The following is a 12316-nucleotide window of genomic DNA, read 5'->3' as shown; positions in this document are numbered from 1 at the left end:
CACCCTGGTCAGGTGCCTTGCTCATCCAAGTCGTGCACCCACAGCCCTCCCTCCCGAGGCGTCTTCCGCCTGTCCCCCATGAAGCCATCTCTTTCCAGACAAAGGCTGGAAGGAAAGTTGTATGACAGCTTGCCTTTATAATTGCACATGTGTGACTTTCCCAAGGAAACGGTGTAAGCTGGTGAGACTATTTGGCAGCAGAAAGGGGTAACGGCCTGGGATTCCTGTCTCAGCCCAACTGGGAGAAAGGACACTGGGTGAGCCAGACTGCCTGGGTTCAAACCAAGGCTCTGCCACTATCTAGCTGTGTGACTCAGCACAGGTCACTTGGAGACCCCGTTATTTCCATGTAACATTGCTGGTTAAAGTGGAGCAAGACCACATGCAGCCTGACACAGTACCAAACCAAACCACTAGCATTGAGTCCATTCCAATTCACAAAGCCCCCCTCCAGGCCCCCAGGATAGAGGGCTGCCCCAGGGGGTTCCCCAGGATAGTGAACCCCCAACCTTTCCATTGGCAGCCCTTCACTTCACCCACTGGCACTAGTAAGTGCTCCTGTTACGTGCCGTGAAGTCAGTTCTGACTCAGTGACCCTGACTAGGGTTTCCAAGGAGCGACTGGTAGGTCTGAACTGCCAACCTGATCCTCCAAGCACCACACCACAACTCCAGTAAGTGCTTTACATATGGGATGTTCCCTCAGCAGTGCCTCCCCCTCAGCTTGGGGAATCAGGAAAGCAGAAGCTGGGTAGGGAGGGGCTATGGCTGAGTGGCTGCAAAGGGCCCCAGGTCCCAAGGGGTACAGCTTCCCTGGGCAGTTGGTGACATGATTTTCCCAGCATTAAACCAGCTTCCCTCACAGCTATGTCCCAGCTTCTCATTGGATCCCTGATAGGCACGGAGCCCAGCTCGCTCCCTGGGTCATGTACAGATGAGCAGGGAGAGGCCAGCTCCTTGTTTGGTGGCAGATCCAGGGCTGGGGCCCAGGGAGTCACACCACAGGAGACAGAAGAGCCTAGCTTTGATGAGCTCCCTTTCAGTGGTGGTGGTGGTAGTGTGCTGTGGAGTCAGTTCCGACTTATAGTGCCCCTGTAGAGTTACCGAAGCTGTAAATCTTTACAGGAACAGAAAGCCTCACCTTTCTCCAATGGAGTGGCTGGTAGATCCTAACTGCTGACCTTGTGGTTTGCAACCCAACTTGAATACCCCTTCCCCAATAAAGAAAATTACTATTAGAAGGCAAGGGTGTGGCTATCGGAACATCATGGGTCTTTGTTCCACCAGTACACATGCTCAGGTCTCCCAAGGCTGAGCGCCAGGCACCACTGGGAACATGGAGAGGCCTTGACAGCTCCCAGAAGGAGTCTGGGCCCACTTCTCTCTCTCTGGCCATTTCTTCTACCTTCCCCATCTCTCGAGATCACCAGGGGCACAACACAGGCAGGAGGCCTTGACACACTGTTGTCTTTAAAGCAGTTTCTCATCTTGCCCTTGGCCCAGAAGTTAGACACTGCTAACCTTAGTTCTGCCACTCAGTGGCTGTATGATCCACAGTCACCAAGTGTCAGCTCCTCCACTGTCAAATCTATGTTATTAAAGCACGTCCGAGCCCCGAGGAATACTACACGGCACACAGAGTAGACAAAGGTGTCTATTGAGCAATGCTTAGCACTTGGTCAGTGCTCAGTGACCCCTACATCTGAATTTAGGCAGGGCCGGATGTCCCCACAGCCCTCATCTTTCTTGGGTCTTGGGCTACCCGGGTCCATTGTGTGCCTTCTCCCAACTCATGGGTTCCCTCCAGCTAGCAGCTGTCAGTAAGCACCCTGATGAGCTGGGCAGACACAGCTCTCAGAAATCCCCCGAGGTGGCAGCTGTGGCTGCTGACCTGCATTAATCCAGAGAGAACTGGAGCACTCTCCCCAGAGGAGCTCGCTCACCTGGGACTCGGGGACCTAAAGAGCATCAATGCTCCAGGATGGAAGACACACCTGGGGAGGGAAGACCTGTGCACAGGGCTACAGGTGTCCAGCAGCTCTGCCCAATAGAGCCAGAGGGAAGTGGATACCGAGGCCTGACTCCCATTCTTACTGCCCCCGCCCCCACTCAATCAGCTTGGGATCACAGGGTAAGCCTCTGTCCTCTTGATATCTGAGGACAATAACTTCCTCCCCACCACCTCCCAGAATGCCTTAGACACCTCAAGAGTTTGTGAGCAAGTGGAGGCAAACTGAGGCGCCGAGGGCTCTGCTGGGGAGACAGATGATGTCACTGGAATCTGGAGAACTCGGCCTCTTGCCCACCCCTACACTGTTCCCACAGGCATCCTGCAGCCAGACCATCCTGCAGGTAGCACTGTGCTCCCCCCACACACCCCCCAGGGCCCTGCACCACACTGACCTAGACCCAAACCCAAGCCACCGCCACCAAGTCATTCCAACTCCTAGAGACCTATAGGAGGTTTCCGAGACTATAGGTTCCTGACAAATGCAGATAGCTTCACCTTTCTCTTGTGGAGCAGGTGGTGGGGGTGAAACCCACCGCATGACCAGGGTTCCTTTACTCGCCCAGGGAACTCTGCGAGTCAATGCCACCCAATGGCACCACTGCCCCATCTTCCAGCTACAAGTTCAGGACAACAGGAGACTCTGACCACTGTTTTTAATTTAGGAAATCAAGTCGAGCACATACAAAGCCTGTAACACTGGAATATAGGAATCTGAGTCCCTGCGCACACACACCAGAGCCCCCTGCCCTCGTGAGGAACTAACTGGGGTTGGCGGAGGGAAGTGAGAGGGTGTGAGGAGGGCTTTACGGAACAGCACAGCAAAGAGCCCGCTGTGCTGCCCCCTGGCCCACCGGTTAGCCAACACTGGTACTAGGCTGCGGCTGCCCCTGCTGCTGCTTTTTCTTCTTCTGTTTGGAGACACAGCTCAGAGCAGACTCACCATTTCTCGGGGCAGACACAACCATGGGCAGCCTGCCAGACTGAGTTGGATACTTGGTTTTCAGGTCATTCCGAAACAATGGCTGGGAGAGTAAATGGCGCAGCTCCTTTTTGAAGACCTTCATCTGCTTTTGTCTTCGACGCTCTTGTTGCTCATCAGCTTTTCCTCCTTGGAATAAAAACAGATCCTATTGTGAGTTTCACAAGCATTTGATCTCCTTGAGCGGGTTGTTGTGGCTAAGTGCCATAAAGTCGGTTCTGATTCATAGGGACACTAATACAGGGTTTCTGAGACGGTGCACTTCTGTGAGAGCAGAAAGCCTCATCTTTCTCTGGCAGAGCGGCTGGAGGGCTCAAGCTGCTACCTTTATGGTTCACAGAGCTATCGTGCTTGCCCTTGAATGTTTGCTAGAGGTGGCGGTGGTTATGTGCTATGGAGTCAGTTCCAACTCACAGCAAGCCTGCACAGGGTTTCCAAGGTTATAAATCTTTACGGGAGCAGAAAGTCTCATCTTCCTCCCACAGTATTGCTGGTAGTTTCGAACTGCTGACTGTGTAATTATCAGCCCAACTGGTAACCACTACGCTACCAGAGCTCCTTCTTGAATGGGTAATACTTCCAATTAACACATTTTAGAACTTTTGGGGGAGGCAGGGCACAGAAGTCCTCTGTAGAACTCAGTGCTGGCTGTTGGCTTGACAAACCCTGTAAACAGCTAACTTCTAGGGGACACTCTGCACCATCTCATCCTTTATTCACAAGCACTAGAATGGCCTTAATTTTAGAGATGAGGAAACGGAGGCTTGGAGAAGTCACATGTAAGATCACAGAGCTAGCCGCCCAAGTCTCCATCTGCTTCTAGACTTCTCACAGGCTGCCTTGGGGTGCTGACTCATTGCTCCTTCTGTACCCCACCCTCCCGACAAGACTCCGCCAGCGCTGAGCCCACCTGCACAGAGGGCAGAGCCAGAGGGCCACGCACAGCATCAGCCCCAGCCCTAAGCCTGAGCATCCGGAGGCCCAGCTCACTATCACCAGACCTAAGCAACCTCACTGGGCAGGCAGCCACCAGACTGCCCTCGGGCTGTCTGAACTGCCCATACCTCGCCGAGCTGCTAGCCTAGTGGGGTGGACATAGTGGGGTGCAGCAAGGCAGGTTGTGGTTCCACCACTTCTCAGCTACGTGACCCTTCCTAGCGAGAGACCCTCAGATTCATCCCCAAGTACTCAGCACCTGGGGCCCAGGCTCAGAGCAGGGGCTTAGGAAATGCCTGGTGGTGGCACTGTTTTCCTGCTCAACTCATTTGTCACCTTTAAGCCGCCAGTTCATGTATGTAAATGGACAGCAGGTATGGGTGTACCAGTAATAGCACAATGCTAACTAATAACTTACAGCATACCAAAGATGTTCTGTTTACCAGGTGCTGTTCTAAGCATGTCACAAGTACTAACTTGGCAATCTGCACAACTAGCCCTGGAGGTGGGAGGTAATCAAAGTACTTAATTTATAGATAAGGAAACAGAAACGGTTCAATAGCTTGACCCGACCACAAGGTCAGTTACAGGAACGGGTCAGCATTCAAATGTAAGTGATGTGGTACCAGAGCCTCCCTCTCCACAGAAGAGGGCAGGAAACTCAACCAACACTGAGTCAGACAAGACTGAGAGAACAAACGCTGGGGGCACTTGGCTCATCTGGGACTTGGGTCTGTCACCAAAATAGGAAAGGTTGTTTTCCAGACCCAACAGTACAGGGGATGAGTCCAACTAGACCAAAGTGGGAAGGCATAAAAGAGCCCACCTGCCCCGGTCTTACCCTTATACATTCCTTCTTCTAGCTCAATCTCCAGGTCAGCTGCAACCTTCTCAATCCAGGAGTTGTGCAGACAAGCCTGGAAGTTCTGGTACTCCGCTTTCTCTATTAGTCGGGCTAAACGCATTCGCTCCTGGGGAAAATCACAGAGAGTGTTCATCTGGCAGAGGGCTCAGCGTCTCAGGTCAGTCATGGTTTTAAAGCTCATCAGTGAGATGCGGCTCAGTCCCCATCACCATGCATCTGTGTGGTGATGTGCTCTGGATTCGGATCCAAGCAATTGCTCAGAACAGCCCCATACGATTTCTAGGCTATACTCTTAGTGGGAACAGACTGTCCATCTTTGTCCCATGAAGCCGGTTTGTTGTTGTTAAGTGCCGTCGAGTCTGTTCCGACCCATAGCGACCTTGTACAGGGTTTCCGAGGGTATAAATCTTTACGGGAGTAGAAAGCCTCATCTTTCTCCCATGGAGTGGCTGGAAGTTTCGAACCGCTGACCTTAAGGTTCGCAGCCCGATTCGTAGCCACTATGAAGCCGGTAGGTGAGTGCAAACTACCAATCTTTTGGTTAGCAGCTGAGTGGTAACCCACCAACTCTTGCACTTTAGTTTCTGATAAAACCCAAGTGTACGCAGGCACTGAGAGCCAGCTTTCCAAACAGACCTGAGCATCCCATCCCACCCCTTGGGGACCTGTCTCAGCCTGACAACATCAGGGGTCTGACGTAAACTCTTCCCAAACACCAGAGATGACCCAGGCTGTAGAGATAGATGCAGGAAGGTTCGTGGCACAGGCCACATGTGGCTGCTCTAACCAAGCATGCCCAAAGCACATAGCAAGACTTCCCATCAGATGTGTGGCCCTAAACAAGTCACTTTACTCCTCCTCCACCTACCTCAGTAACTCCATGGAAAACAGGGTCACACAACTATGGGGGTTTGTTCTAAACCACAGAGCTGGTGCGGGGAGCTGTACTGTGACTCTGTCCTGTGCAGCAGGACACCGGGCACTTTGTAATCATGCTCATAATCAGTGTGTAATCTGCTGGTGCAGTCTCTTCTCCTGAACTAGATCAATTACTCTTCTAATGAGCAATGGAGATGGATAATAAGAAACCAAGAAGCAAGCCAATCAAAAAAAAGATTCTTGTTCTCCCATCCCTTGATCCTGACAAAAGAATACTTGGCTATCACTGGCACTGGTTTGTGAGACTTCCTCAATCGAGTGGACCCACGCAGCCCACACTCACTTTTGAGGTACAGAGGGGAAAGGGGTCCTACCCTTCTACCACCCCACCCCCTTGAAGCATAACACTGGGTGTGGTAGAGTCCAGTCTTCATAGCCGCACACGAAGCAGAGTTGCTGTGTTATTGTGAATCGATACTTAGCAGTGTACGGGCATCTGCATGGGCAAAACGCTTTCTTTGGAAACAATACAAACACTGCCTGTATCGCATAAACGACCTCCTAAACAAAGTACACGCAGACACCCAAGTCACTCACTCACAATCTGCTTCCTGAGGAAAAATATCTGAAATCTCTTCAGGGAGCAAAATCATTCAGTCAGTCCCGTTGTGTCATAAGAACAAGGAGATCTTGGGACGATTAAGGAGAATTAATTAATCGAGTTTCCAGGAAGGCCTAGCGTGCTGTCTGGCACATAACAGGAACTCAATAAATGTCTGTTGAGCGAATGAATAAAAGGAACTCCATGTAATGACTGAAGCAGGATCTGAATCAGGCCTGATACTGGACCTCTCCTCTGACCTCTACTAAGAGCTCATTGTTGTTGTTGTTGTTAAGTGCCGTGGAGTCGGTTCCGACCCATAGCGACCCTGTACAGGGTTTCTGAGGCTGTAAATCTTTACGGGAGCAGAACGCCTCATCTTTCTCCCGCGGAGCGGCTGGTAGTTTCGAACTGTTGGCCTTAAGGTTCGTAGCCCGATTCGTAACCACTACGCTACCAGAGCTCATTAAGTGACCTTAAAACAACCTATGTCCAGGCTGGCTCTGCGGCTCTAGTAACTGAGGGGGTGGGGCTAGCTGGCTAAGGGGTCTCTCTGGTCCTTACAGCTCTAGAATTCTGTAAGCCCCAGGAGTTCAGGGACTGTCTGGATGATGACTGCATCCCCAGCACCACTGCTGAAGGCATACCCAGGTGCCCCCGCAGCACTCCCCTTGAAAGGCAACAGATTTTCTACTGTTGTCAGACACCCTCCACAGCTGGCCCCACAGTGAACTGAGAGCCTGCTGACGTCAACGCCCTGAGAAGGCACACTTCTCAACCACACATCGGCAGTCCCTCCCTTGGTCTACTCTTCGACCCTTTTGTAGAAACCTTCCGGCTTAGAAACCACTGCTTAGATCCCAGGGGCTCTGCTGCTGGAGCCTGGCAGCGAGTGTTCTGAAGGGGTCCCCAACTCCTGGTTAGCGGTGGGTTTACCTTAACTGCATCCATGTACTTTGTCTCCACAGGGAACAGTGGGATGTCCTCATCTTTCTTGAGGGTTTTGTAAATCTTCTTAAAGTTGATCACATCCTCAGGACCAATCAGCAGTAGGCTGAGGCCTTCGTTGGTGGCGCGAGCCGTTCGACCACTTCGGTGGACATAAACCTCCGAGGTGCGAGGGACCTGCCAAAGGAGGAAGTGGGAGGTCATCACGCAGCCAGCAGTCAGCACTGCTCTTCCCGTCAGGGCCGTGCCCCATCAATGGTCTGCCTCCCTCCACCAGGCAGGTAGAATACACTCTAGCATCGTGGACCAATCCCAACCAGCTATCCCAGCCCCACATTCAAACTTTCCTAGGGTTAGCCAGTTCACTGGACAGGCTCCGCCCTGTCACACCCCTCATCCCAGCTCAGACCCTCAAGACCACTCCCCACTGGGTAACTGTAGTCACTCTCCCAGTCCAGGCCCAAACTGCTCTGACCACATGATCCCATCTATTAGAGAGATTCCACTGTTTCTTCATGAATTTGGCATGGGGGAACCATGCCCCCATTTGGCAGCCATTCAGTACTGCGGGATTATAGTGTGTCATTCGATTCTAAGGCTACAATATGCCAGGCATGCATACTTCCCTTCAGTGCTGCACAAGAACAACATGACACAGTTATCTACTTCATAAAACTCTATTACAAACAGGAAACGAAAACTCAGAGAGGGTAACCAACTTTTCTACTAACCAGCTAACTGGTTAGAAGAATTTGAATGCAAACAGCCCAGCATCAGAAACCCGCTAACAACATAGCACAGTGCCTCTCCTACAAAGGTAGACATAGGACCCTAACAGCTGTTTCTTTCCACCCGCAGCAGTAATCCAGCACCAGTCCTCTCCAATGAGGCCAGATAACCAACCTTTTGCTGTCTCTTCTGTCAACAGAGTGCTGTAGGCAGTCACCACGGGCTATGGAGAACAGTACTAGAGATGAGCTCTATCTGATAGTCTTCACCTACAGGTCCAAGTCCTCAACCTGACACTCAGGGTCTTGAAGGACCCACCCCATTCCTCTTCTCACGCACACTGCCCACTTCCACACCCTCATTCATCAGGTTTCTTCCTCCATCCTTTCCTACCTCTCTGTAAGTCCAGAACTTTTCCATCCTTAAATACCAAAGTACTTTCCAGCCTTCTGGTGTGGTGCTGTAGGATCAGTACTGGACTGTAACCCAGAAGGGCAGCACTTCAAACCTATCATTCACTCATCTAAAACCCAGTACAGGTTTGCTTTGGGTCAGCACTGACCTGATGGCACTTAACAACAGGCTGATACTGATCAAACATGAAACCAAGATGCATTGATAATTACTAGTGACTGGAATGCAAAGGTTGGAAACAAAAAGTAAGGATCAGCAGTTGGAAAATACAGCCTTGGTGACAGAAACAATGTTGGAGACTACATGATAGGATTTTACAAGACCAATGACTTCTTCATTGCAAATGCCTTTTTTCAACAACATAAACAGCAATACACATGGATCTCACCACAGGGAATACATAAGAATCAAATTAATATACCTGTGAGAAGTAACAATGGAAAAGCTCAGTAAGACCAAGGATTGACTGAAACACACCATCAATTGTTCATATGCAAGTTCAGGCCAAAGCTGAAGAAAATTAAAATATCACGAGAGCCAAAATATGACCTTGAGTATGTCCCACCTGAACACAGAGACCATCTTAAGATTTGAGAAATTATAGACATTAATGAATGAGTTGTGGGGTGATACCAAAAACATCAATAATGAAGAAAATAAAAGGTTCTTAAAAAGACAGAAAAGATCAAAATGGATCAGAAAACTCTGAAACTTGCTCTTGAACATAAAGAAGTTAGAGCAACTGAAAGAAATGACATAAAAGAGCTAAACAGAACATTTCAAAGAGCAGCTCCAGAACCCAAAGTAAAGTGTTATAATGAAATGTGCAAAAGACCTGGAGTTCTTTAGAACACCAAGGGACGAACACGCTCATCATTTTTCAAGCTGAAAAGAACTGAAGAAAAAAATTAAGCCTCGGGTTGCAATACTGAAAGAGTCTATGGGCAAAATATTCAAATGACATAGAAGGCATAAAAATAAGACACTGAGTCACTGTATCAAAAAGAAATGATCAATGTTCAATGGTTTCAAGGGACACCGTATGACCAAAACCCAGCAATATTGAGGGAAGAGCTCCAAGCCGCACTGAAGGCACTGGTGAAAAATAAGACTCCAGGAATTGTGGAATAGTGCAGCACTGGAGACACTCACTTGTTTGCCAAGAAACTGGTCAACGGATTAGAACAGATCCGTATTTATGCCCATTCTAAGGCAGGTGACAATGAAAAGTGAATGCAGAAAGCATCAAATAGTATCATTAATATCATATGCAAGTAAAATTTTGCTAAAGATAATTCAAAAACAGTAGTAGCAGTACATTGACAGGCAGCTGCCAAAAATTCAAGCCAGATTCAGACGAGGACATGGGACAAGGAATATCATTGATGACATCAGATGGACCTTGCTGAAAGCAGAGAATACCAAAAAGATGTCTGCTGTTATTAGATGCCACTGAGTCAGTACCAACTCATAGTAACCCTATGCACAACAGAACGAAACACTGTCCAATCCAATGCCAACCTCACAATCATTGCTATGCACAAGCCCACTGCTGCTGCCACTGTGCCAATCTATTTCATTAGGGTCTCCCTCTTTTTCTTCAACCCTCCAGTTTACCAAGCATGATATCCTTCTCTAGGGTCTGGTCCCTCCTGACAATATGTCCAAGGTATAAGAAACAAAGTCTAGCCCCCCCTGGCTTCCAAGGGGCATTTTAGCTGTACTTCTTTCAGCACAGCTCTGTCTGTTCTTCTGGCAGTCCATGGTACTTTTAAGATTCCCCTCCAACACCATCACTCAAATGTATTAATTGTTTTATGGTCGTCTTTATGCTCAATGTTCACATGCATATGAGGTTATTGAAAATATCACAGGTTGGATCAGGAGCACCTTAGTCCTGAAATTGACAACTTTGCTCTTAAACATTTTAAAGAGGTCTTGTGCAACTGATCTGCTTATTGCAATACAGCATTTGATTTCTTGATTGCTGCTTCAAAGAGTACTGATGGTTGACGGAGCAAAATGAACTCTTTGACAACTTCAATCCTTTCTCCATTTATATGGATGTTGTTTATTGGTCCAGTGGTGAGGATTTTTGTTTTCTTTACACTGAGGTACAACTCATACCAAATGTTGTGGTCTTTGATCTTCATAAGTATTTTAAGTCCTTTGTTTCCAGCAAGCAAGGTTGTATCATCTGCATGTCGCAGTCTGTCAATCCTAATGCCATGTTTTTCTTCATATAGTCCAGTTTCTCAGATTATGTGCTCAGCATACAGACTAAATAAGTATGGTGAAAGAATACAACCCTACCACACACCTTTTCTAATTTGAAACCATTAATTGTTCCCTTGTTCTGTTCGAACTGCTTGTTAGTCTATGTACAGATTCCTCATGAGCACAATTAAGTGTTCCAGAATACTCATTCTCCATAATGTTTGTCATAGCTCCTCACAATCCACACAATCAAAAGCCTTTGCATAATTAATAAAGCACAGGTAAACATCTTTCTGGTATTCTCTGCTTTCAGCCAAGATCCATCTGATGTCAGCAATGATATCCCTCGTTCCATATCCTTATCTGAATGCGTCCTGAACCTCTGGAAGTTCTGTCAATGTATGGTTACAGCTGTTTCTGTATTATCTTTTGCAAAATTTTACTTGCATGCAATATTAATGATATTCTCGGATGATTTTTGCATTCCGTTGGGTCACCTCTCTTTGGAACGGGGACAATGTCTTTCAGTCAGTTGGCCAGGTAGTTGTCTTCCAAATTTCTTGGCATAGATGAATGAGTGCCTTTAGTGCCACAGCAGTTTGATGAAAGATTTCCATTTGTATTCCATCAATTCCCAGTGCCCTGGTTCTTTGTCAATGCCTCAGTGCACCTTCGACTTCTTTCTTCAGAAAGATGTTTATGGGCTTTATTGACTATACAAAGGGAGCCAAACGGGACAACACTGTGCTCAGGAGGAATGTGTACATACATCAAGAGGCAGTCATTCCTCTAAATTCATGGAATTAGAGGGACTGAGAGCTGTTGGTCAGGAGGTAGGCATGCAGAATGTGCCCTTTGGTGGTTTAAATTATTATATATGCCTGAGTATTTAAATAAATAAATAAATAAAAGAGCTAAGAATAGAGAGAAATACTGTTAACTGATGGTGCATGGAGAAGATTATAATCATTGTAATGAAACAAAGTATATGATTTGTTGAATGTAAAACTGATGATCTACCCTGTAAACATTCACTCAATTCACAATAAAAACTTTTTTTAAAGAAAAAGAGGCAGTCATTCATATAGAACTAGGGGATACCAAATGGTTTTCAATCAGGAAAGGTGTGCAACAGAACTGTATTCTTTTACTATATTTACTCAATCTTAAACAAATAATCCAAAAAGCTGGATTATATGAAGAAGAATGTGGTACAAGGATTGGAGGAATGCTCATTAACAACCTGCGTTAGGCAGATGACACAACCTTGCTTACTGGCAGGGAAGAAGAATTGAAATACTGATGAAGATAAATATTATGGTCTTCAATATAGGCTGCACCTCATTGAAAAGAAAATGAAAATTCTCACAACTGAGTCAATAAATACCATCATGATAAATGGAGAAAAGACTGAAGTTGTCAAAAACTTCACTTTGTTTGGATCCACAATCAACAATCATGGAAGCAGCAGTCAAGAAATCAAATGAGAGGCTTCCTGCGGGGCCTCAACATTACATAAGACCATAGGTGAAAGCCTGAACCACATCCAGAATCTTCAGAGATGGGAAATTTTCACTTGAATGGATGAGCAGAGCAGACCAGCCCAGAGCGGCTAGCAGAACAGAAGATACTTCTTGAAAGAAATACCAACAGGAAAAATACAAAACAATATAGGCAGACTAACTGTTACTACAAGAATAAGCAAGTTGCTTGCCCAGGAGACATCAAGGCAAGTGGT

At 47.5% G+C, this 12316-nt stretch overlaps 1 protein-coding gene across 1 annotated transcript in view; it reads right to left on the bottom strand.

The window, feature by feature from the left end:
* Positions 1-2864: 2864 nt before the first annotated feature.
* The window catches only part of DDX24 (DEAD (Asp-Glu-Ala-Asp) box helicase 24), a 27583-nt gene continuing 18131 nt past the window's right edge, over positions 2865-12316 (bottom strand). The window contains exons 6-8 of the mRNA XM_006839627.1: positions 7207-7395; positions 4767-4896; positions 2865-3118 (exon numbers count right to left, since the gene is read on the bottom strand). Coding sequence (XP_006839690.1) covers positions 2865-3118; positions 4767-4896; positions 7207-7395 — 573 coding nt within the window. The remainder of the gene's footprint in view (positions 3119-4766; positions 4897-7206; positions 7396-12316) is intronic.

The sequence above is a fragment of the Chrysochloris asiatica genome, unplaced genomic scaffold, assembly GCF_000296735.1.
Source record: "Chrysochloris asiatica unplaced genomic scaffold, ChrAsi1.0 scaffold00025, whole genome shotgun sequence".
NCBI lineage: Eukaryota > Metazoa > Chordata > Mammalia > Afrosoricida > Chrysochloridae > Chrysochloris > Chrysochloris asiatica.
This window is presented reverse-complemented; position numbering and strand designations above follow the sequence as displayed.